Source organism: Peromyscus leucopus, chromosome 15 (genome assembly GCF_004664715.2).
Source record: "Peromyscus leucopus breed LL Stock chromosome 15, UCI_PerLeu_2.1, whole genome shotgun sequence".
Classification (NCBI taxonomy): Eukaryota; Metazoa; Chordata; class Mammalia; order Rodentia; family Cricetidae; genus Peromyscus; species Peromyscus leucopus.
This window is the reverse complement of record NC_051076.1, coordinates 15,155,538-15,181,271: the sequence shown is the minus strand read 5'-3', so window position 1 is coordinate 15,181,271 and position 25,734 is coordinate 15,155,538. Positions and strand designations below refer to the sequence as shown.

The 25,734-nt window shown below is 49.7% G+C and overlaps 2 protein-coding genes across 9 annotated transcripts in view; both read left to right on the top strand.

Moving 5' to 3' along the window:
- Positions 1-2,593, top strand: part of Taf1a (TATA-box binding protein associated factor, RNA polymerase I subunit A) — a 36,591-nt gene extending 33,998 nt beyond the window's left edge. For 7 of the 8 annotated variants that reach the window (XM_037211161.1, XM_028894556.2, XM_028894555.2 and 4 more), the window contains exon 12: positions 1,732-2,593. The gene's annotated coding sequence lies outside the window, so the exon portion shown is untranslated. The remainder of the gene's footprint in view (positions 1-1,731) is intronic. The other variant, XR_005092980.1, reaches the window with a different exon arrangement.
- A 3,700-nt stretch (positions 2,594-6,293) lies between these two features.
- Hhipl2 (HHIP like 2) lies at positions 6,294-23,686 on the top strand. Its single transcript, XM_028894573.2, is given in 10 exon segments — positions 6,294-6,612; positions 8,583-9,235; positions 11,349-11,492; positions 12,941-13,272; positions 14,747-14,873; positions 15,263-15,405; positions 20,063-20,144; positions 21,928-22,010; positions 23,068-23,184; positions 23,187-23,686. Coding segments are annotated over 10 exon segments (2,160 nt in total). The 5' UTR covers positions 6,294-6,297; the 3' UTR covers positions 23,351-23,686.
- Positions 23,687-25,734: the final 2,048 nt, after the last annotated feature.

Here is a 25,734-nt window from a genome sequence, read left to right as displayed (position 1 = left end):
TTCAGTGCACTTTGGAAGCCAAAGAATCTGGGTTCCAACGTCAATGGAGGGTCATTGCAGCGCCATTGGTGGCAATAGGGTACATGCCAGCAATCTACTTCCCAGCAAGGGTTCGGAGGACAGGCAAAAGGCAACCTCTTTCCCTCTGACCTCTGTACCCGGTCCACTGCTGGAGGCTGGAGCCCACTCTGGAAAGATTCTCCCCATGAATGAATCTTTCTAGGATGTACAATTAAGAACTGCCTAGAAACACATCACTTAGTTGATTCTAGATCCAATTAAGTGACAACCAAGACATCATCACCACAGTTAGTGTTTTGTGTGTGTGTGTAAATGTGGTCAGAGGACTTAACATTTCATGTCTTAGCAGACTACAGCTCAGTACATCATTGAATTGTGATCCCTACTTTGGATTTCTAGCAGTTACCCTCTCATAATTGCAAGAGCAGTATGCATTCACACTGAGCCATCATCTCGAGCCCCCTAGAGTTACCTTTTTTTTTAATGACTGAAGAATATACACAAATCTTTTTTTTTCTTTATTGACTTATCTATTAAAGGACATTTGGATTGTTTTTCCTTTTAACCATTGTGAATGCTGCTGCAGTGAACATAGGAATCCTGTGTTCTAACTCTCAGTTCCTGTTGATAGATGCCAGCTCTCCACTGGAGTTTTGAAGAGCCTCTGTGTTGTTTTCAGTAATGAGCATGGTAGGCGGTAGCTGTAGTTTGGTGGGAGAGCATTGGCTATCATACATGAGGCCCTGGGCTTCAGTACTAGCAATACCACCACCACCACCACCACCACCACCACCACCACCACCACCACCACCACCACCACCACAACAACAACAACAATGATAATATAATAAAAACCAGTTCACATTGCCATCGGTAGTACACAAAGTTCCCTTTTCCATATCCAGTGCTTGCGTTTTCCTCTTTGATAATCACTCAGCAGGTATGAGACATCACCTCCTTGTCTTAATTTCCTTTTCTCTGATTCCAGCTGTGAGCATCATTCTGTACACCTGGGAGTCATTTCAGTGTCTTCCCTTAAAAAGCATCTACTTAGGATTCTGCTTGTTTTCATAATCAGGTTACTTGCATTTTTATTACTCATTTGTCTTATATATCCTGACTATTCCATATCAGATGATTGTATATGAATCTTCCCTCCCAAAACAATCCCAAAGTACCATGGAGTCAGAAGGACCTGGTGGGTCTTAAATCCCAGCCCATCAAAACACCTCCTCTAAGGTGCAGTCCCTGTGTTCTGTAACAGTGGGTAATGGGAGAATGGTAGCCATCGAGTGGGTGCTATGGGGCCTGGTGTATGGATTTTCTTATAAGGGCTAATATTGGATAGTAACATTTTAAAAAAGAAATGATAGGCTGCTAAATGAGAGTCCCCACAGAAGATGTGGAAAGTATCTTCATAGATAGAAAGTTGGCCTTGAACTCGGAGAATAATGATTCATTCACAGCTCCCATCATGACTCTACCCTGAATTCACAGGTCACCTCCCCCATCACTATGGCCATGTTCAGTTAGTGTGCCTTCAGAAGCTAGCTGCAGTTGATACAAGTTTTTTTTGATATGAAAAACAGTTAAAAGTGATTGCTGAGTTTGGTAAATCATGCCGAGCTGTAATCAGAATACTGGATTTTATTGCCATTTGCCCTCTGGTGGGATTCTTACGTATCTCACTGAACCTCTGTGACTCTGCAGGCTTGCCTACATGCTGGTAATGGAATGTATGCCTAACCACCTCAGAATTATTTTGAAGATTGGGAGATGAGGTGTGAGAAGATGCTCTGTAGACTGGTGCATGGTATGCACACAGGAGCTGCTTTCCATCATCAGGTTCATCCGTTCATCTGCCGACTTCAAGAGAGGAGCCTGGCCTACACATGGACTGCAGAGAGACCGTAAGCTACAGGAGGACTGTAGCTCAGGAGGTGACCTCATTTGGAGATGTCTGCACGTAAATAAAATAAGGTCGTGTTAGCGGGCCTTAACCCAAATGGCTTGTGTTCTCATATAAACAGATGTGCACACAGGAAACGGCGTCCGCGCACGAGGCAGCACTTGGAGCAGCACAGCACAGCACTGCTAAGCCCCAGCTGCAGAAGATGCCTTGAGAACCTCCACAAGCTGCTCCCACAGCCCTCAGAAGGAACCAGCCCTGCCAGCACCATGACTTCAGGGCCATCAGAGCTGAGAGACAATAAGTCTTCTCTTGAGAACCTTTCAGTTTGTGTACTTTGTACAGCAGTCCAGGCAAACTAACACAGTAATTTACAAATGTGTTTTTCAAAGATGGGTGCTGAGGGGCCACAGCAGCACCATGGCTAGGCTTCTCCTGGCCCTCGCCTCCACTGGGCCTGGGTTTTAATGTAGCTTCAGTATCCGTTTCTGCACCCTGTTAAAGCAGGAAGAGGAGCCTCAACCAGTCATGTTCAGAATGACCTCATCCCCTCCTGGCTGCCTGTAAAAGGAGTCTGCAAGCTCCATTTGGGGTCACTGCCATTTTGTTGTCTGGCTGGCAGACCCCTGCATGCTGGAATAAACAATGCTCTTGTTGATTGCATATGTGAGTGGTGGTCTTTGTTTTGTAGGGTGTTCTGTGGACCCTAACACTAACGTGATTTCAGCCCTTAGTCTGGTTCTATCAGATAGGTCCAGACAGTTCTCCAGCTCCGTCTGTTCCTAATGGTTCAGCGGTGACATAATTCCCAAGTTTACCTAACACTCTGTTCTTTTCTGCCAGTGCTCTATATCAGACCCCCTTCAGCCTAAGATGTTCAGATGCCTGAGGTCACCTTTCCTGTGAGTCCTCCATGGTACTGTCCTCCCTCTCTATTAATACAATCTGCCTTCCATTATTGGACATTGTTTTATGCTTTCCCCCATCATAGTTAGGGTTTCTGTTGCTGTGAAGAGACACCATGACCACAGCAACTCTTATAAAGGAAATCATTTAATTGTGACTAGTTTACAGTTCAGAGGTTTAGTCCATTATCATGCAGGCAGGCAGACTTGGTGCTGCTACATGTTGATAGGCAGGCAACAGGAAGTAGACTGAACACTTGGAGTAGCTTGAGTAAAGGAGACCTCAAAGCCCACCCCCACAGTGACACTCTTCCTCCAGCAAGGCCACACCTACTTCAAGGCCACACCTCCCAATAGTGCCACTCCCTTTGGGCGCCATTTTCTTTCAAACCATCACACTCCTTCCTCCATCCTCCTATATAGTCCATGTTAGCCCCGAACTGCTGATCCTCCTGCCTCAGCTTCCCTGGTATCTACCACCACACCCAATTTCTCAGAGCACCTTGGAAACATCTGGCTTATTTATCAGTGTTCCTTTTCCTGCATGGCACCTTACATACAGTAATACTTACTTAGTCGACACTGAGGATCTGTTGAAAAATGACATTGCATCGTGTAATTGTATCTGAAATGTGACATTAATCAGGAGTGTGTGTCAGGGTGCCCAGTGGACTGCTGATCTTGCCTTACTAATCTCTGCAAGGACATCTGCCTCACACAGGAAAATCTCCATGTGTTTTTTGTGGCCAAAAAGACCAAGACATAAATGCTAATAAAAGGCAAAGAAATTGTCTTCAGTATGGGAGATGCACACTCCCTCACCTAGGCGCAGGTGCTTAGGAGACCGTGGTGGCTGTGAGTTCACTTGCCGATGTGGGGCCAAGGGTTACTGCTCCCATCAAGGCTTCCGTAGCAACGACAAGCACTGACCTTTGAGTAAACAGCCCTGTGGAAAGTGCACAGTCACAGTGAATCACACTCCAGCCTGAGCCTTCAGAAGCAGAGGCCGTGCATTTGGCTCAGGGATGGTGTGTTTGCCTAGCGTGTATGAGAGCCTGGGTTCCAGCCTGAGCTCTGCCAGCAAGCCAGCAGGAGAAAGCAAGATGTAGTGTTGACAGTCACCGTGACCACCCGCTTCTGACTTCCCCTTGGCTTTATGGGTTTTGTTTGTATCTTAAATATTGTGGGGCTTTTAAAATCCAGAGGCTTAGCTACCCCTAGGCTCATGGTCTTAATGTCCTCCTGGTAATGGCTCTCCTGTGGTCGGTCAGTGGGGGAGCTGCTTGGGCTGCCCTCTTTAGAAGCACAGCAGGGCTGGGAGGGCATGGAAAGATTTCTGACAGTTCCAGTGGAATCACAGAAATGCTGGAAGGAGGCTCAGCCAGGTACTAAACATCTGTACGAACTCATGCCCTCTGGGTTTGGGGCCGTGTGAGTTTGGAGTTCCAAATTCAGCCATTAAAGAACTAAATGGTGGGTATAGTGGCACATGCCTTTAATCCTGGCACTCGGGAGGCATCACTGTAAATTTGAGGCCAGTGTGGTCTACATTGGGAGTTCCAGGCCAGCTGGGGCCTTATAGAAAGACCCATGTCTAAAAAGAAGGGGGGGAAAAGGCCTATTGGGCGACAGAGACATATATGAAGCAAAACAGTCTTAAATATTGGTTAAATGTACATGGAAAAGAATGCTTCTAAAGCAGCTGTAGGGCTGGTGTGGTGGCTTAGCGTAAAGGTGCCTGCTGCCAAGCCCAACAACCTGAGTTCGATCCCTGGGTCCCATATAATAGGAGGAGAGAATGTACTCCTGAAAGTTCCACATGTACCATGGCTTGCGCCCCCCCCCCCCATGGATGTAATAAAATCAGAGCAGCCGTAGATCTGGCAAAAATAAGGAAGTCAGGTGTTGTGTGCTTCCTGGTCTTTGTGGTTGTCTGGGACACCGTGATCTGCTTGTGAAAAGTTTGTATGTTGAAACCCGTCACTCTGTTAGTATTAAGAGCCAGGCTTTGGGCTGAAGAGTTAGCCAGCTTTTCCATTACCATGAAAGTGTCCAGGATAATCAGAGGACAGGCTTGTTTGAGCCCACCGTTTTGGGAGTTTCAGCCCGTGGTCCCGCATCCACTGCACTTGGGTCTGCGATGCAGCCCCTCACAACCGTGAGGAATGTGGTAAAGCTGCTCACCTCCTGCAGCTGGAAAACAGCACAGGACAAGGCAGGGTCTCAGGTACTGCTCAGGACACCCCCTCTGCACCTGATTTCTTTCTGTGAGGCCATGTCTCTGGAGGTTCTAGCACATTCCAATGGTTCCGCAAGCTGGTGGTGGTGGTGGTGGTGACGACAAGTTTTCAATGTATGCATTTTAGAAACTATAGCAGCTAAGGGGTACAGGTCAGTGGTAGGGTGTGCTCAGCATATGTGAGACCCTGAGTTCAATTTTCATGTACCCCCTTGACATGCTAGGAGGCGACTGGGGTGTCTGGAAGGGGGCTTCAGAGGGTGGGTTTGTCCTGTCTCTTACTGTGAGGCTATAAAGATTCCTCACTGGACACTGGACTTGCTGGCTCCTTGATTTTGAGTTCTCCAGTCTCTTAAACAGAAAAACTTATACTGTTTATAAGCCAATCAGTCTATGGTATTTTTATGTACTTTTGAGATTGGGTCTCATATAGCCTAGGCTGGCCTCAAACTTGATTTATAGCCAAGAATGACCTCGTACCTTCGACCTTCCTGTCTCTACCTCCTAAGTATTAACTTGACAGTTGCACACAGCACAGTCTGGCTTGTGAGGTACTGGGAATCAAACCCAGGACCTTATGCATGCTAGGCAAGCACTCTACCAACCAAGCCACCTTCCAGTCTGTGCAGCAGAGTGAAGTGACTGAGTCACCCTCCCTTGACTGCTTGTGATGGACGAAATTTCCCTCCACGCTGTCTAAGCACATACCAGACGTCCCTCCCTGACGTGTTCCCAGACCCACACCGGCCGTCTCTGTGCCCTTCCGCACTGCAGGAGCCTGGACGCTTGCCTTGCACAGAGTCTGCCTGCCGTTGGGACTCTGTGATGTGCTGCTCAGCCTGCAGAGAAACCGTAAACCAGGTGGGAGTTTCCTGGCCCGCTCCCGACATGGTGGGAATTCTGTGCCGTTTGAGGAAATCACGGCACCTCGGTCACCGGCACCATCACACCTTTTGACCTGTGAGCCTCAGCCACTTGGTGCTAGGATTGAGACTTGCTCCAGCTTTTCTTTTAGACAGAACTGCCAGGTGAGGGCACCTCTCACTGACCATCACTAGGTATGTTGAACCACCAGTCCAGAGAAAGGACTCCACCTCAGTGAACTTGGGGCAGGATGTGAGGGAGAGAAAGAAGGAAGAGAAATTGGGAGCTGGGGGAGGGAACTTGGGCAGACTGGGCAGGCCAACCCAGGAAGGCGGCAGCAGAGAATCCCCGAGGCCCAAATGCTGGGAAAACATACCAGCCCACAGGCTGTTCCTGGTCGTCCGGGCCCATGGCTGTCTCCTGGCATTTTCTACCTGGGCCTCTCATTCTTGGGCTGGGTGGGCCTGCTGCAGGGACACCCCCAGTGCTTGGATTATGGACCACCCTTCCGTCCTTCTCTCCACCTGGAGTTTTGCTCTGACTATGACTCCTTCGGCTGCTGCGATCAGCGCAAGGACCACCGCATCGCTGCCCGGTACTGGGACATCATGAACTACTTTGACCTGAAGGGCCACGAGTTGTGTGGAGGTTACATTAAAGACATCCTTTGCCAGGTGGGTCTGAGTCTAATCCTATGAGGAGGAGAGAAGAGCAAGTTTGGAAAAGGGCTTTCTGGCTTTAGGGTGCTGGGCTGATGGCAGATCCTGGGCTAGGACGTTCTTGCCAGGTACCTCCCTGGAGAGCTGGAGGAGAGAGTGTATGTACACTGGCTCTCCGTGCTCTTCCCGCTGGGCTTTTTCCCCAGACAGCAGAAGACTGAGAAGTATTCATGGAGTTCTCAGTGCAGCTGCTCTGACCTGCCTATAGGGACCAGAGAGCTGGGCACAGCGTTCCTGTGGCATTTGTGGATCATACAAGGGAGGGCGTGGTGGCACCTGCCGGGGGGGGGGGTGGGGGGTGCCTTGCAAAGGGGGCTTTCTTCTGGACAGTGGTGGGGTCAGGGTTGGGGTCCTGTCTGCAGGGCTCCTGAGCTGGATGGAGAGAGCCGCAAGTTGCTGGGAGGTGATGACTCAGAGTTTCTCTTCTCCAGGCTCACCAGCAGCCAACATCCACACTTGGGAGGCATCACCGTAGGTGAGCTGAGATTGAAAACACGAAGGGGCGGGGGTGGGGGGTGGGGGTGGGGGTGGGGAGGTGAGGAGAGGAGCTGCTGTTAAGAAAGCAGCACTCTAGTGACAGGACAGAAGTCCAGGCTGACCTTTGACCTGACGCCTTCCGGGGTATGTTAGGGCTATGATGTGGCTGTTCCAGGCCTTCTTTTCAGTGATGACCACTGTTCCCAAGAATGCTGGCCTCCCCAGTTCTATGCATGGGCACAGACATCCCAGGCAGGAATCATAGTGCAGTCTTACTCAGAGGACAGCCGCCTTGGTGGCATTGCCCTGGGGCTATGCTCTCATGCCAGGGCACCATCCCTCAGCTGTTTCCTGGAGACTTGTCTCTGAGATGAGCATGTGGTGTGTGTGTGTGTGTGTGTGTGTGTGTGTGTGTGTGTGTGTGTGTGTGTGTACTGGCTGGAGGTCAATGTCAGGTATCTTTATCACCCTTCACCTTATGTTTTGGGACAGGGTCTCAGGGTCTTGTAAGATTGGAACTCCCTGATTCAGGTAGGTGGCTGGCCAGTGAGCTGCAGAGAGCCTCTGTCTCTGCTCCAGGGCTGGGGTTACAGACCCAGTGCCAGGCTGGGGTCCAAATGCAGCCCTCATGCCAGCAAGCCCTTCAGTGACCGAGCCGTCTCCTCAGCCCCAGACTTTGGGTTTTACAAATAGCAGGGACACTTTATTTCTGAGATGCCCTCTACTGAATACCCCCTCCCTTCCATGTCCTCTCCAATTCAGAAAGCCACATTCAGCTGCTCCCTTGTTTTATTGAACTTGAAGCAGAATATAACCTGATTTGTATCTATTCGTTAAAGTAGACAAGGCCATTTCCCCCCCACCACGTGTGGTCTATACCTGAAGTGATTCCGCAGGAATCAGGTTGGCTTCAGGTTTCAGGACCTCTTGATTACACCACACCAGCATCATGTCTGCCCCATTTCTGCAGTGGTTTTCTGAACTCCAGGGAGTATGAGCTCCGTGAGAAGTTGACTGTGCACTTTGCTCGCCCCTGCTCGTGGGCCTTGCACACGGGAGAGGTGCAATGGTTCACCCACACAGCAGAGCTCTTCCGGGCCTGAGTCTCTCCCCCTTGGAGAAACACCGGCTTGGTTCCTGAGATGAGTCAAAACAACTCTGGGCTCTAGATGGCTGCCTTCGTGTGCCAGGGTGATGGCTGCATTCCCGCTGCCGGCTTCTGTTCCCGAGTCTGTCACCGTTTCTCTCCTTCTCCCTTTGCTTCGCTCTCCAAACGGGACGGACGGGGCTGGGCTGACACTAGAGAGTGGGCCATTTTGCTTTTGTGTATCAAAAATGTGGGTCCTAGAGAAACGATTAACAGCAGTTTGTAAGCAAACCTCCAGAAGACCGTTTCTCCTTTTTTTTGCCTGTTCGAACTCTGGTGGAGCTTCCTGTTCTTCTTCCAGGAGTGCTCTCCTTATGCAGCCCACCTCTACGATGCCGAGAACCCTCAGACCCCCCTCCGGAACCTCCCGGGCCTCTGCTCAGACTACTGCTCAGCTTTCCACCACAACTGCCACGCTGCCATCTCCCTGCTGACCAATGACCGCAGCCTCCAGGAGTCCCATGCAAAAGATGGCGCTCGCTTCTGCCACCTCCTCAACCTGCCCGACGAGGACTACTGCTTCCCCAATGTCCTGAGGAACAGTCAGCTCAACCGCAACCTGGGCGCGGTGGCTGAGGACCACCAGGGCTGCCTGCAGCTCTGCCTGGCCGAGGTGGCCAACGGGCTGAGGAACCCCGTGGCCATGGTCCATGCTGGGGACGGCACCCGCCGCTTCTTCGTCGCCGAGCAGGTGGGAGTGGTGTGGGTCTACCTCCCCGATGGGAGTCGCCTGGAACAGCCCTTCCTGGACCTCAAGAGCATGGTGCTGACCACACCGTGGATTGGGGATGAGCGAGGATTCTTGGGGCTGGCTTTCCATCCCAGATTCCGCCGCAACCGCAAGTTCTACATTTATTATTCGTGTCTGGGCAAGAGGAAGGTGGAGAAAATCCGGATAAGTGAGATGAAGGTTTCTGTGTCTGACCCTAACAAAGCGGACCCCAAATCAGAGAGGTGAGACAATCCCATGAGAACCTGGAACCTGTGTGTGCTCCCAAATGATGCCCATCCGTTCTTGGGGTGATAGAGAAGGAATAGACCTGGTGTCTGAGTGTTAGCCTAAAATCTTAAGAAAACAGGCTGGGCAGTTGGCTCAGGCGCTAGGGGCAGCTGTTGTTCTTGCGAGGACCCGAGTTCAGTACCCAACACCCACGCAACAGCTCACAACCATCTGTAGTTCCAGTTCTGAGGGATACGACCTCCCCCTTCTGGCCTCTGCTGGAACTGCATGCAGGGGGAAAAAACCGATACTTGCAGGAAAAAAAGTAATGCACATAAAAACATGTTGAGAAAAGACAACCTGGGTAACTCAGAAAAGCATCCTTATGGGGTATAGCCCTTGCTTAAATATCCTAGTTAGAGTCATGCTTGACTTGTGTTTACAAAGGAGAAGCCAGGACTGGCAGCCAAAAGGAATTCTAAAGTGATGATAGATCATATATCAAACACAGTAGCCTCTAATTGATTGTGTGGCCACGAGAAATCAAACCCTTTACCGTTAGTGTGGGGTTTCTCACTCCCATGGGAGCCATGGCACAAAGCCATACAGCTATTGATGCACGGTTAGATGGTGCTGTGGTTTCATTCTGCTGCTGTGACAGGTCCCATGACTAACAACTGAGGGGAAGGAAGGATTTATTTGACTTACACTTCCAGGCCACAGGCCACCTCTGAGGGAAGGTAGGCCTGCTTGCTACTCCATACAGCATTACCTCCAACTGAGGAAATCCTTACACTGTCAATACAGACAGCGGGAACCATGGAGGATGCTGCCTGGTAGCTGTTATACTCAGCAAGCTTCTTTATACAGCCCAGGACCACCTGTCTGAGGATGGTGTGTCCACAGTGGGCTGTGCTCTCCCACATCTGTTAACAGTCTAGATAGTCCCTACAGACACGCCCACAAGGCAATGCAAGGAGGCAGCCCCTCCCCTGAGACCCTCCACTCAGACCTGTCACTCTGGACCGTGTCACGTTGCTCACCAGGACAGATGAGACACTAGTTCTAGCTGGCTCCACAATCACCTTTGTCTCTCCATCACAGCCGCCTTCTTCCCTTCCTTCCCCTTCCTGCCTGGCCCCTTTCCCATTATTACAGCAGGAATCTTAAAACTTCTTATTAATAAAATCAAACCTGAGGCCAGTTATTGGGGTGAACGCTGGAAGATCAGAGAGACAGAACAAGCCACAGCTAACCTCACCTGGCCAACTTCTCAGCTGATCCTGTTTCCTCAGACTGGAAGCCTCTGAGTCCTCATCCCGAATGAATCTCAGCTGACCTGCTGCTAAAATCCTAAAAGCTTAACCAGCCAAATGCTTAACTAGGCCAAAAGCTTCTAGTTTCTGGTCTTCACGCCTTATATATCTTTCTGGTTTTGCCATCACTCCCTGGGATTAAAGGCTCATTTCTTGGGATTAAAGGTGTGTGTCACCATGCCTGGCTGTTTCCAGTGTGACCTTGAACTCACAGAGATCCAGAGGGATTTCTACCTCTGAGATGCTAGGATTAAAGGTGTGAGTGCCACCATTTTCTAGCCTTATTAGTGGCTGTTCTGTCTCTGACCCCAGATAAGTTTATTAGGGTACACAATATTTTGGGGAACACAATACCACCACACATCATAGACAGGCTAAAGGGTTGGAAAGAACAGAATGACCTCCTCCATCTGCCTTTCTAAGGAAGGAATGGGATGTTCTGCTGGGGTAGAAGGCAAACCCCAGAGATGGGTGGCTGTTACCCCGGCTGTGTCTCAGCTTGCAAGGTCATGGTATGAAAGAGGAAAGCTCTCTGGGGAGACCGCTCAGTAGCAGACTGCTTGCCTGGCTTGTGCAAAGGCACTGGGTTCAATCTTTAGTACTGAAAAAAAATTAAAAGATTCACATAGGAATTACACCAGGAAACATGGGAACCCTCAGGGCCCCAATCCACCTATGCTGTGGTCCTTAGAGACTGAAGCCAGGTTTGGCTAACTTTGCAGACCTCGGTGGCTTAGGCCGGCCAGCTTCTGGAGAGCATGTAGCTTCAGCCTTGCCAAAGCCTAACCTATAGTTTCTTTTTCTCTTCCAGGGTCATCTTGGAAATAGACGAACCAGCCTCAAACCACAATGGGGGACAGCTTCTCTTTGGCCTGGATGGCTATCTGTACATATTCACTGGGGATGGAGGGCAGGCTGGGGATCCCTTTAGCAAGTTTGGAAATGCTCAGAACAAGTAAGCTGGATGGGGGCTGCGCCCCTGTTCCTTTTGAGTGTACCTCTGGTTCAGTGTTCTTTCTGCCAGAGTCAAATTTAGAAGATCTAATCCCTTTCTCTGGGAGGAGCCGGTGGGAGGAGCCGGTGGGAGGAGCCGGTGGGAGGAGTCCGTGAGAGGACCCTTTGGCTTTCTGCCCTATAAACAGTACAGAATACTTTTCTAGCTAATATTATAAATGTTTAATGTAGCCAGGTATGGTGACGTACACATTTAATCCCAGCACTTGGTAGGCAGAGGCAGGTGGATCTCTGTGAGTTTGAAGCCAGCTTGGTTTACACAGTGAGTTCTAGGACAGTCAGAGCTACAGAGCGAGACCCTGTCTCAGTAGATAGATAAATAAAACAAATATTAATATAACTACTACAGTGCTGTGTAGAAAAGAATTTAAAAATTAAATATATGTTATCAGGATGCTCTATGACAACCACCATCTAGTTTGGCTTAAGAGTAGTATTGAGCAGTGTGTCCCAGTCTCTGTACTAGGTCCCGAGACACAGGAGAAGCCACTTAATAAGAAGAGCTGATATATAGTGAGTGCCCGGTATGTTGACAGTGACTGCTTCAGTCAGATTGTATATTATACTTGAGAACATGACGTGCTTCAAGGACAAGAAAAATGTAATCTGTTATGACATCAGTACCAGGCCTCCTGGAAACACGTATGAAAAACTCGCATGAAGTGTGGGATTATGGTTTGCCCTTTACAGCCACGAAAAAGAAGCACAGTGGGTAAATGAGGGACCCTGGGACCGGGACACGCATGTCAGAGCCCATCTGTGCCATTCTGCCCTTTGCGCCCAGGAAGCACTTCCTCCCACTATTTGTAGGAGTAAAATATTAACGTTAATCACACTAAGCTAGTGTCTGCTGCAATTCAGGGATTTCACCAAGAACCATGTGCCTAATAGCTCATTAAAAAGTATTACAACAGCAATACCACACAGTGTTCCTTACCTCCATGACAGAGAGTGCGGCCCAGCAGTCAAACTCCTCATTGGAAGAGCCTCTCCAAAAACAAAAAAAAAAAAAGTCTATTCTTTTTCTATCTGGGGAAAATGAAAACCATTATTTATTTTCAAATAAATTTCACATTAGACCAAATTGGAAAGCACCCATCATTAAGGTAGGAAACAAAAGCTGCCGGTTACTTAGGGTCACGTGGTGCAGGATGGCGTCATGTTCTCTAGATCTCCTTGAGCCAGAGGTGAGGAACTCTTGAACATCTTGTATAGATTTAAAAGAACAAAGCAGGTCACTTTCCCATGGATTTCCAGCTCTCCTGGCGCCAGCTCTCAGCCTGTCCTGCACCCACACCACCCCCACCCCCTTCTCTCCTCAGGTCCTTTGTGGGTCTTGCTTGTGTCCTTGCTCACCCAGGGCCTCTTTCTTGGCCTTTTGTCTTTTAGAAGCTCCCTGCTGGGGAAAGTGTTGCGGGTTGACGTGAACGGAGCAGGCACCGATGGCCGGCGGTACCGAGTGCCCTTGGACAATCCCTTTGTGTCTGAGCCGGGTGCCCACCCTGCCGTCTACGCCTACGGGGTCAGAAACATGTGGCGTTGTGCGGTGGACCGAGGGGACCCTGTCACCCGCCAGGGCCGAGGGCGCATGTTCTGTGGGGATGTGGGCCAGAACAAGTTTGAAGAAGTTGACCTCATCGTTAAAGGCGGGAACTATGGCTGGAGGGCGAAGGAAGGATTTGAATGTTATGATAAGAAACTTTGTCATAATGCTTCCTTGGGTAAGCAAGAGGGCATCTGGGCTTTTGAACGAGTTGACTAGGTTGGCAGCGGAGGTGGGGGAGCACAGCCAGAGTACCCTGAAGGTTGTCTCCATGGTAACTTGTTGGGGGGTGTGGGTGGGGGTGGGGTTGTGGGGTGGTACCTCTGCTGCCCGAGACAGTGGCGCCAGACACACTGTGGCCGTCCTTGTTAGAAAGTCCATCTCTGCTGGGTGTGGTAGTACTTGCCTAGAATCCCAGTGCTAGAGGCAGAGGCTGGAGGACTGTGACTTCAGGGCCAACTTGGGCTTCATAGGGAGTTCAAGGCCAGCTGGGCACCCTGCAGGGGGTGGGGAGTTGCTCCCTAACGTTAGCGGATCAGGTGTTTTCCTATATCGTTCTCTCTCTACGTGGCTGCCGTACAAACACAGAGTTTTAAATGGCTACTGTGTGACTTGTTTTTGTTTCTGCTTCTTGAGACAGGGTCTAGAATAAGCCTGAACCGACCCTGACCTTGAATCGGTGATCCTCCAGCCTCAGCTTCCTTGGTCCTAGGAACGCCTAGCCTTTTCTTTTTCACAAAGCCCTTTTCTCTGTAGCAACTCCCTTTGCTCACATCACTGGAACACCAGTTCTGTTTTGTGGAATGGAATGTTGACCAACTCTGGAACAGAAAATAAAGCCAACTGATATTGATTTGGGGCCAGTGAGAAGGCTCAGGAGGTAAAGGTGCTTGATGCCAAACTTGGTGACCCGAGTTGATCCTGGGCCCCATGTGATGAAAGACTTGAAGCAGCTCCTGAGAGCTGTTCTCACGACAAGTGCTCACACCCATAAATGTAAAACGTTTTTTAAAAAGATGGATTCACATGGTGTGTGCCAGGCATAATGCATGAACATTTTTGGGTGAGCTGGGGTACAGGAACTAACTGTACTTTAAAGGATTTCCTTGAGTGGCTTTTCGGCATACTATTTTAAGAACCACTTGGTAGGGCTCATTTGATGGCTGCATGAACTAAAAACAGTCTCCCCGTTGGGACATCCACTAAAATGGTATTTCACATACATAAGGAAGAGAGCAGCCCCTCAAAATCAACAATCAAGGGGTATTCTGGGGCTCCACCCCTTCCAAGTTGAAGACTGACTAGCACCTCTCCCTCTCCCTCTCCTCCTCCTTTTGAGTTAGGGTCTCACATAACCCAGGCTGGCTTTGTGCTTATTGATCCTTCCACCTCCACCCATGTCTTAAGACTTCCCATATGCTAACACCCGAGGACGTGGCCTGAAAGTCTAAGAGGGGAACCAGGTGTCAGGGAGGCTTGCATGCCGTGCTGAGAGAAAACAAATAAAAACAACCTAAAAACACTTGATTCAGTTGTCTGTCTTACTAATGGTCCAAAGCTCAATCAGTCAGTTTCATTATGAAGCCCACTTTTGATTCCTTAGAACTCTCCACTCAGGCAGAATCTCTATTCTTTTGTCTTGGTCCTGACAGATGACATTCTGCCCATCTATGCTTATGGCCATGACGTGGGAAAGTCGGTCACTGGAGGGTATGTCTACCGTGGGTGTGAATCCCCCAATCTCAATGGCCTCTACATCTTCGGGGACTTCATGAGTGGGTAAGGAAGTATTTATTTATTTATTTATTTATTTATTTATTTGCTCATTTATCTATCTATCTATCTATCATCTATCTATCTATCTATCTATCTATCTATCTATCTATCTATCTATCTATCTATTATCTATCTATCTATCTATCTATCTATCTATCTATCTATCTATTGTGACAGGGTATTTATTGCTATTCCTGTCTGACCTGCAGCTCTCTATGTAGAACAAAATGGTCTCAAACTCATGGTGATCCTCCTGCCTCTTAGAGGTGTACTTCACCAGGCTCAGTTAAGACCCTATGCTTGTATTTAAGGATCCCTGATTCTTGGTGGGGAAATCACCTCTGGAGTGGAAATGCGGATCCCTACACCATAAGGTTTTATTTTTCATCCAGTCGACTTATGGCTTTGCAGGAAGATAGGAAAACCAAGAAATGGAGGAAGCGAGACATCTGCCTGGGCAACGCAACCTGTGCCTTCCCGGGGTTGATCAACACCTACAGCAAGTTCATCATCTCCTTTGCGGAAGACGAAGCAGGTAACCTGTTTGCGTCCTGCTGGGTTGTTCTTCCCTAACCACGGGCACTGGCTGCACGCTGGTTGTCATTTGAACAGTGACTGTCACTTCTCTCACGGGATCCTTGAGCTGAGTTAGATAACATGCTGGGTGGGTAATTAGTAACCTCAGCGGCAGGTGACGCAGTGCCATTTTCAGTGTCACCAGGGAGGGAACGGGTTGACTGTTGATTGTCCCACACGCCACCGTGTTGTGATGAGAGAGCACACCTCCTTCTGAGGGACACCTCCGGGTCTGTGCCCTCATCTCGGACTTTGGAGAGGTTCATGTAGTGCCCTTCTGCTGACTTTATTCTAAAACAAGGATGAGAACGTGGGCAAGGCCCAGCGGGTCAGACTACATGTACAGCCTGTTCTTCTCCTCTTGGATGGTCTAGGGGGAGATTTGTGCACACTGATTGGCTTAGGGTCTTCCTGACTCTGTCAGAGTTTGTAAGGAAAGAGATCTGGATGTAAAAGGTGTATGGGGGGCGTGGGGAGGCAGCAAGGTATCGAGTCAGTTAACAGAGGTGGTGAGGCGCATGCTAAGGACATCATTATGATTGAAGCTAAGATATGTACTCATGTATGCTCCTAAAAACATATAACCAAAGAACTCATTTTTAGTTTCAGTATTCCATTAGCTAATGTTTCATTTTGAAAGGTTAAAATTGAACATTTTGAAAGAAATTCCACTTTGTTTACCTAAGTATGCACAGGATATTTTATCTAACCAGGCTTAAATGGCAAACACACAGTAAGATGACATCTTAGGCTGGGATGTAGCTCAGCTGCTAGAGAGCCTGAGGTCCTGGGTGCATTCCCGTAATACCAGTATTTAGGAATGGAGGCAGGAGAATCAGAAATTCAAGATCGTCCTTGGCTACAGGGCAAGTCTGAGACTAATCTGGACATATGAGATCTTGTCTCACAACACAACACAACACACACACACACACACACAAATGCACACACACATGTATGCATGCACACACAGAGAGACAGATAGACAGAGACAGACACAGAAACACAGAGCAGACAGAGGCAGAGACAAAGAGACAGAGAGTACAGGAAAGCAAAGACCAGTATCTGCAAGTTATAGATCCCTGGGATTCTCTCTAGGTGTGAAGCCAGGGCTGTGAGAGTCCCCAGGTTTAGCCTCTTTCCACTTGGGGCTTTGGGGTGGCTGCACAGGAACCCAGCTTGAGGAAGTAATGAAGGCATCCAGTTAGCGCCTTTTCCTCTCCTCTCACCTATCTGCTAGATGGATACTTTGAGAAGAACATTCTGTATCAGCAGAGGGTATTTTGGGAAATTCAGGATTTTTAAATAGAAGAAGTCTATATGAGTTACAAATTGGGAATCCAAATCCATAAAGAAGTAGAGAAACCACAGGCTGTCAGGAGTCTGCTCAGTGGAGAGAAGATGGATCCGTGCAAGCCATCCGCCCTGGTGGGGCTTCTCTGCTGGATCCTCCCAGAAGGTAGACAGAGCCGGAACCCTAGAGGCTGCCTGCCTAGAGGTGTGCGTCTTCTGTGTCTTGCTTCTCTGAGGCAGCAGAGAACCCTGGCTTTGGAGGTTTGGTTTGTAGAGCCTGTAGGCATCTGTCAGAAGGAGAAAACAGGCTGCCTTTGAAAGCAGTTAGACTCCTGGCAAACAAGGCTAGCGTCCCTGGCTGAATTCTGGGAAGTGGGTCTTGGCCAAGGCTTTGCCCCAGGTCAGCCCTGAGGCCAGAGAAGCTGCCCCCAGGCGAGCTCCTTTCTCTTGTGCCTTACTTAGCAAAGCACTTGGCAAAGCAGGCTCCATCTCACGTTCACTGTGGATTCTTCCCCACCGAGACGCTTTCAGACGGGGAGGTCACTGTCTCCTGCTCAGTTGCAGCTTCCGTTTGTCCAGTGGAACTAGACTCCTGCCTCTACTCCTGCCTCAGTTTACTCACGAGCTCTTAGACCTGACTCCCAGTGTAGTGGAAGTGAGGCTGAGTGGCTGGCTGGCCCCCAGCTACCCAGGGGCCACTTTGCAAGCTGACCTAGGTAAGGGCTGGCCTAAGCAAACATGCTTGCAGCGAGTCCCACTGGGTTAGAGCTATCTCTCTGCCTAAGATAGACACTAAGGGGCTGGCAAGTTAGGTCAGCTGGTAAAGGTGCCCCTGACACCTGGCAACCTGAGTTCGAACCCAGGACCTGGGGAGAGAACTACCAATCCCTGCACATTGTTCTCCGACCTCCACACATGTGCCGTGGTATACATGCCCCTCACATTCACAAAATTAACAAGTAAAATGTAAAATAGATATTAAAAGGTTAGCTGGACACCGCAGATAAAATCTAAAGATAGAACTGGAAGTCTAGAGCATGCTCGTAACATATACGTTACACAGGCTCTAGTCATGTACCGTGAACTCGAAGTAAGACAGCCCCGCACCCAGCTTTGGAGTTTCTGTATGGTTTGGAGGGTTCTTGCCAGAGAGTGGCCTGCATTCACACAAACTATCGGGAGACAGCTCATTTGTCTGATGACGTCTGAAGGTGTTTGGCGTTTCGAGTCAGAGAGGACAAATTGTAGGACGTGTCCTGACTCCCTGGACCCCTCCTCAGGACAGTTACAGACTATCTTATTAGTATGGGAAGCCATAGTGCCTTCCGTACTTGTCATTCTGGGTAGCAGACTCGGCAAAGCCTTAGAGCCTCTCTCACTGCAGAGAAACACATCGTCTGTTCCCCACGGAGCTGAGGACAAAAGCTGTTAAATGAAGCCGTAGAACTGTCACATTTGCAGCTTCAGGGCTGTCTTCCGTGAGGCTGACAGAAAGTCACATGAGCCGTGTACGTGGATTTAACGCAGCGCAGTTTGCTTCGCATTGTGTCAGGTTGGCAGCGCTGCCGAGGCGCCTCCCCTGGAGATGAGAAGGAGGGGAGGGCTGGGGAGCTGGCTCGGTTGTCAGGTGCCTGCGTGCAAGCGTGAGGACCTGAGTTCAGTTCCCCGACACCTAGGTGAAAACCGGTGTGCCGCTGTAATCACAGTGACGGAGGGGCAGAGGCTGGCGGACCCTGGAGCTCGGTGGCCCAGCCAGCCTACATAAATTGTGAGGTCCTGATTCCACAAGGGACCTTGTCTCAGAAAATAAGGTGGAGAGCAGTCGAGGAAGAGACTTAAAGTCCACCTCTGACTTCTGCCTGCTGTTGCATACATGTGCACACCACACATACGAGCATATACATGGCCTCCCTCCCCTCCCCCACACAAAGCGCTGGTAACTGGTTGTTACTCTATGCTTCTTTGAGGCACTGTGACTCTCTCTTATAGACGAATGACTAGCTGGGTATGTGTGTAGGTTGGGAGGTCACCTGGGGTAGCACAGCTCAGAACTGGTGGTATGAGAATTTGTGTCTAGAATTACCGATATAGCATTGGAGCCTAGGCTCACCCTCAGACACAGCCATGCTGCTCACAGGCAAGTGCCACGCCAGGTGAGACCAGGGAGCGTCTTCGAGACAGGAATGAGGATGTGTCCTGAAAGGCAAGGACTGGGAGGAAACATGGCCCTTTCTAAAAGTGATCCTGGAGAGTATGCATGGGGTTGTTGGGGATGGGGGGGTGTGGAGAAGACCAAGGTTGGAAGGGTGGGGATGCTCACAAAGAAATAAACAACCCAATGACTGAGAAATGCCAAAGCTAGGCTGGGAGGAAACAGGGATGGAGGGACAGAGGAAGTGACTGGCGGATGGCCCCAGCCTGCACCCAAGCCTCACCTGTGTGTAGGTGGCTGGAGAAGGGGGTGGAGCTTCACTGAGGCGATGTTTCCAGGAGTAAAGAAGTGATGGAGAAAAACCTGCTGGATTCAGCAGCGCGCACACACACACACACACACACACACACACACACACACACACACAGAGTGACCTCTACAGGGCCTTGTTCTGAGATAGTCTTTGGGGGTTCAAAGGTGAACTTCCCCTCAAGAAGTCTTGTGGTATTGTGTTCCCTAAAATATTGTCACCCTAATAAACTTATCTGGGGTCAGAGACAGAACAGCCACTAGATACAAAGGCTAGAAAATGGTGGCACTCACACCTTTAATCCTAGCACTCCAGAGGTAGAAATCCCTCTGGATCTCTGTGAGTTCAAGGCCACATTGGAAATGGCCAGGCATGGTGACACGCCTTTAATCCCAGAAAGCGAGCCTTTAATCCCAGGGAGTGGTGGTAGAAAGCAGAAAGGTATATAAGGCGTGAGGACCAGAAACTAGCAGCATTTGGCTGGTTAAGCTTCAGGCTTTTGAGCAACACAGTTCAGCTGAGAGCCATTGGGATGAGGACACAGAGGCTTCCAGTCTGAGGAAACAAGACCAGCTGAGAAGTTGGCCAGGCGAGATTAGCTGTGACTTGTTCTGTCTCTCTGACCATCCAGCATTTCACCCCAATAATTGGCCCCAGGTTTGATTTTATTAATAAGAACTTTTAAGATTCATGCTACAAAGCCTGCAGCCTAGTGAGAGGCTGGCCATCAGGAATCCAGAGCTCATCCATGGTGCTCACAGCATTTTAGCCCCATAGCTTCATTAGGCTGTTTTCTGTGTGTCCAGACGTGTCTCCGCCCTGATGATATGGTGTTCTGGTTGCTCACTCCTGTTTCTTTAGGGGAGCTGTATTTCCTGGCCACCTCCTACCCAAGTGCCTACGCACCACATGGATCTATTTACAAATTTGTCGACCCGTCAAGGTGAGATTTGGTGTTGTTTTCTTCTTAGGAATTAGCTCATAGCTAGACCTGCAGATAGGCGCTCCCTCTGAGGCTCGTTTCCCCAACCCAAGGTGGAGCTCACCTGATAGCTGACACATAGGTCTAGCCATTGCTCAGGGTCCAGCGTCGCTTCACTTCACAGCTGGGCTCTCCATCTGTGTGATCTCAGAAGTGATCTCATCTGGGAGAGGTGTGGTTGGTCCCCGAGGCTGTAGAGTGTGGCTCGGCACAGGGTGAACCACCCTCCTCTATGGTCTGTTGCTGTGCACAGCTCTTGTTCTCTGGCCTGAGCAGTTAGTTCAGCCTTTGGAGTACTCTGGGTGGGTGATGGTGCCTGGACAGGGAGCTCTGTCCTTTGCACTAAAGCTTCCAGAGTGAACCTGGCTTCCCCTCCTGTGGTACTTCAATGATCAAGTGTGCCCAGGAGATAACCCCTCTTTCCCAGGAACAGCTGTGAAAAGCCGGGCAGAAAGCAGTTGTAAACTTTTTTTTTTTTTTTTTTTTTTTTTGGAGAGGGGAGTCTCGTATTATTGTCTAGGTTGGCCTGGTACTCATTATGTAGTCTTGAACTCAAGGCAGTCCTCCTGCCTCAGCCTCTTGAGTGCTTGGAGTGCAGGTGTGAGCCACAAAGACCGGCTTTTTTCTCCTCTTTTCATGACGGCATTTATTGTCACTGTGCATGGGGGCCACAGCAAGCACCGAGCACACACACACCTGTTCACAGGATGCCAAGAAGACAGAAGAGCAAGCCGGTCAAGTTAAGCCACTGGCCTACATGGGGTGACAGTGACCTCGGAGAGAGGGCTGGAGCAGAGTGGTGGCGGCAGAGAGGACCGGCTGGGAGGTCCAGCTCAGTGCCCAAAGCCCCGCTTGATTCGGGAATTGTTTGCGGTTTAAGAATGAGTGTGATGCTGGCCAGAGAGGTGTGCTATACTTAGGATCTGTGCCAGGACCCTTTGAAGGGATTTTCCTCAAAGTGATTCACCATTGCCCCTGCAACAGCTGTCACCACCACCATCACCACCACCATCACCATCATCACCATCATCACCATCACCACCATCATAACCATCATCACCACCATTACCACCATCATCATCACCATCACCATCATCATCACCATCACCACCATCACCATCATCATCACCATCATCACCATCACCATCATCACCATCACCATCATCACCACCATCATCATCACCATCACCACCATCACCATCACTACCATCATCACCATCATCACCATCATCACCATCATCACCATCATCACCATCACCACCATCACCACCATCATCACTATCATCTGTTACCATCATCACCATCATCACCATCATCACCATCATCCTCTGAGCACTCACTATGTGCTGGGCCTTGTCCAAGTGTTTTTCTTTCTTTGAAATTTCATTTTTCATCAATCACTTGCGGTGTGCCAGGCACACAGCTTCACTATCCCCCTGTGAGCCATTGGAAACCATTATTATTATTGTTACTGTTATTATCATTACATTTCATAGACGCACACATGGAGACCTTGCACGGTGTCCTGGGCTGCTCTGATGTGGACCGAGCTGTGCCTGTCACCGTGCTGACCTCCTGTTTGTGCTGCGTCCTGAAGGCCCCGAGGACCCTTTCTCCTCTCCGTCTGAGCTCAGAGCGCAGTCCTGTCACATCCATGCAGCCCTGTGCACAAGAAAGGGCCCACCCCAGTTCTAAAATGTCCACCCCGTGGTGATCTTGCTTCCCGAACTGTCTGTGTTTCTAGGCGTGCCCCGCCAGGCAAGTGCAGATACAAGCCAGTGCCCGTGAAGACCAAGACTAGAAAGATCCGCTTCCAGCCGCTCGCCAGTGAGTCCCTTCCTGAGTTTTGGTGTTAGTCATTGGTGCAGCCACAGCCTTAGAAAACCCCCAGGGTGGAGGGTCGGACTCTGTTTTCTTTTTGTGAGATTTATTTTGTTTTATGTGGATGGATGTTTCGCCTGCACTTACATGTGCACTGTGTGTATGCAGGAGTCTACAGAGCCCAGCATGAGGCTTTGGAGCCCCTGGAACTGGAGTTCCGGTTGGTTGTGAGTCACTGTGTGGCTGCCGGAACTGAATCTGGGTCTTTGACAGGAGCAGCAAGTGCTCTTAATGGCTGAGCCATCTTGGGCTCCATGGCCACAGTTTCTCTTACGAGTTGTGAGGGTTATTAACCTGTAGCTCAGTGTATACGTCTCTACTGCAGACCAGAATTAATGGGAGAGATACCTGCTTCTACCCTGATCTGTTATTCTCTAGTCATCCATCCATCCATCCATTCATTCACGTAATTATTTATGTATTCATTCATTTGACAATGATTATTAGTACTTTGCGGCAGGTTCTGTGCTAAGCCTGGGGCTATAGCAATGGATGTTCAACATCTCTGACCTACACACATTCCAAGTCAAATGGGAGGAGGACATAGAGAAATGAGCGTATCATGAGGGTCTGGTCCAGAAGGCTATGCAGGGCACTGTGAGGGAACCCGAAGGGATGGATTCTTCATGGTAAAATGGGGAGTCACAAAGGCTTGTAAGAGGAAGGATACCATCTCAGGCAGACATCCCAGAACCACTTATCTCTGGAGTGACCGCAGCCCACAAAGGAAGGCATTTACTGCAAGGCCAGAGAAGGACATTAAAGCAATATCATTACAGAGAATTGCTCTCATGGCAAGCTGGGTGTGGTGGGTGTGGTGGCCCTTACAGTACCAGCTCCTCAGGAGGCCAAGACAGGAGGATTGCTTGAGCCTGAGCGTTGGAGGCCAATTGCAGAAGTCAGCAGGGCCCCTCTTTAGGAGGCTGTGGGGTCCCCTAGTGCGTCTTTTACAGCCGCCTCCCCGGACTGTAGCTTTCTCACTGAATAAATGCTTACTTTCCAGTCACGGTTTTGGACTTGATGAAGGAGGAGGAGTCACAGAAAGCGGCTCGGAGATCATCCAATGCAACCTTAGCTTCAGACCGGACTGCATCTCAGAAGGGCTCCCCTAAGAAGCCAGCTTCTCCACAAGCAGACAGAAATCATCAAGAGGGCCTGGTACCAAGAAGAAAGGCAGAGTGTGGTCCCCCGGTCCCCAGGGCAAGAGGAAGCAGAATCCCCATGCCCGTAGTGCTGGGATAAGGCAGGTGACCGAGCAGAAGTCCCCAGGCAGAAGCCAACAGTGACCTCTTGGTCAAGTTGGCTGCTGAGACCAGAGTTAGGAGATGGCCTCACACAGTGAAAATTGCTGCTGGCTGCTGAGGGTGGGTCTCAGACAGTCAGGGAGCCTGGGTGGAGGGCGGGTGGGCAGAGCTTAACTCCAGTGTGTGTGGTCTCTCTCTCTCTGGGAAATCTTGCTGTGTACTGAAGAAACAGGAGCTGGTCTGTGGGCGGCATTTCTTGGGGAGACCACAGCCCACATGACCCCGCACCTGGCTTACAGCATGCTCTTGTGTGCATACCTGCCTGGAGTCCACCCGACATCCCTTCAACCTGGGGTAATAAATCAGCTTTGGCTTACACTGGTGCATCGTTTGATCTCAATGTTTGGCAGTGGGAAATCTAGCATGTTTCAGCCAGCTTGCTTAAGCAGCTCACTCCACTCTCCTGCTGCCTGTGACCGACTGGCTCCTCAGTAAGCCCCCTGGAAGATAGATGGCCCCTTTCTTTCTTCCAGACAGAAGCCCACGGACTGAAGACAAGCAGGCTCAGCTCTGATCACCTGTTGTTTGGGCTCAGCAAGGCTAATAAACACAACTACATTCCATCTGGGGTCCTCCGATCTGCCACCTCTGTATGCTTCTTGAAATTGCCTGACCCTGCTCCTTAGCCTTGCTGTACCACTTGGAAGATAAGGGAGGAGGGGCTTTTTGATTGGAGGAAACAGGGCACAGATCAGCCAGCCAATGGTCCATCTCAAAACAGTATCCCTGCTTCTGTGAGGGCTGTGGCTTCTGAACCACAGGAGGAGTCAAGAACCAAAGGGTGTGTGTGTGTGTGTGTGTGTGTGTGTGTGTGTGTGTGCGCGCGTGTGTGTAATGGTGAGTGTGTTGCTAGAGAGATCGCTCAGAAGTAAAGGGCACTTCTTCTGCAGGACCTAGGTTCAGTTCCCAGTGCCCACACAGCAGCTTACAACTGCCTCTCATTCCAGTTCCAGGGGATTCAATGTCCTCTTCTGGCTGCTGCAGGCATCACATACACATGTGGTACATATACTTACATGCAGGCAAAAGTACCTATGCACCCCCCCCCCCAAAAAAAAAAAAGAATAACTAAGAAAAGAAGTGAGGTCTGGCAGTCCTCCAAATCCCGAAGATCAGCTCTGTGGATGTGCAGTTTCAGGAGAACAGGCATGGCACACTGTGGTGGCTAAGGCTTTCGGAGGCCGTGTGGGCCTGCTCTAGATGGGGGTGAATGCACTCTGGACAGGTTTTTGCTTGCTTTCTGCATCTTTCTTTTCCCTAGGCACACAGACTCACTCTGCACCTCCCCAGTTCTTGCTCTTTCATCTTTATGGGAGATTCTGGAATCTTCAGGTTCTGGAAGTCCATTTTCAGGCTTGTTTATCCTTCTTCTGTCCCATCACAGGTCCATCCCTATCCCTTTCCTTACCAATAGTTCTTACAAGTACTCTGCAGGGTAGAAATAAACTTCAGAAGGCAGCTCTGAGGCCTCACACTTTTTTTTTTTTTTTTTTTTTTTTTTGTATTTTGAGACAGGGTTTCTCTGTGTAGCTTTGGGCTTTGGTGCCTCTCCTGGATCTTGCTCTGTAGACTAGGCTGGCCTTGAACTCACAGAGATCCGCCTGGCTCTGCCTCCCGAGTGCTGGGATTAAAGGCGTGTGCCACCACCGTCCGGCAAGCCTCACACTTCTTACTTTGCAGATGAACACCTCATCTTAAAGATGGAAGGGATTTTGACCCAGCATCATTTTGTTGTATGGTGGCTGAAAATCTCGGATCCCTTCAGAAGGATCGACTCTGACCCCTGAAGTGGATATGTGAGTGCACATTGCCTCACTCTGCCGGTGAAATCTCTCTTCAAAGGCAGACAACAAAGGCAGAGTCTAGGTTGGTAGTGTTTAAACTAAGTGTCCCAAACCCAGGTTATCAAAATACAGACCACACACACCAGACGTAAGGCATTCTGAACTCTTTAAAAAAAAAAGATTTTGCTTTTATTTTTAATTATGCTTGTATGTGTCTATCTGCATGTGTTGAATACAATGCCGATGAAGGTGAGAAGAAGCTGTTGTAGCTCCTGGGGTCGGAGTTGAAGGTGCAGAGAACTGAACTGGATCTTGGGTCATGTGTAAGAGCAGTGAGTGCTGAGTTCTTTTTCCAGCCCCACTCTGAACCTTCTGTCGGGGAGGATGGTCGGTGGGTCTAGAGAGGCAGAAGGAACAGTTATCTGAAATGCCCGGGAGCTGGGGGAGGGGCAGAGTTCCCGGCCCAGCGTTCTGGATGAACTAGTCTGGGAAGGTTATTCATGCTCTGAGCTTTCACAGAAGAAGGGCCTAAGAGTTAGAAAACCCAAAGGTCCAAGGTGTGTTCAGCTTCCACGTACTTTA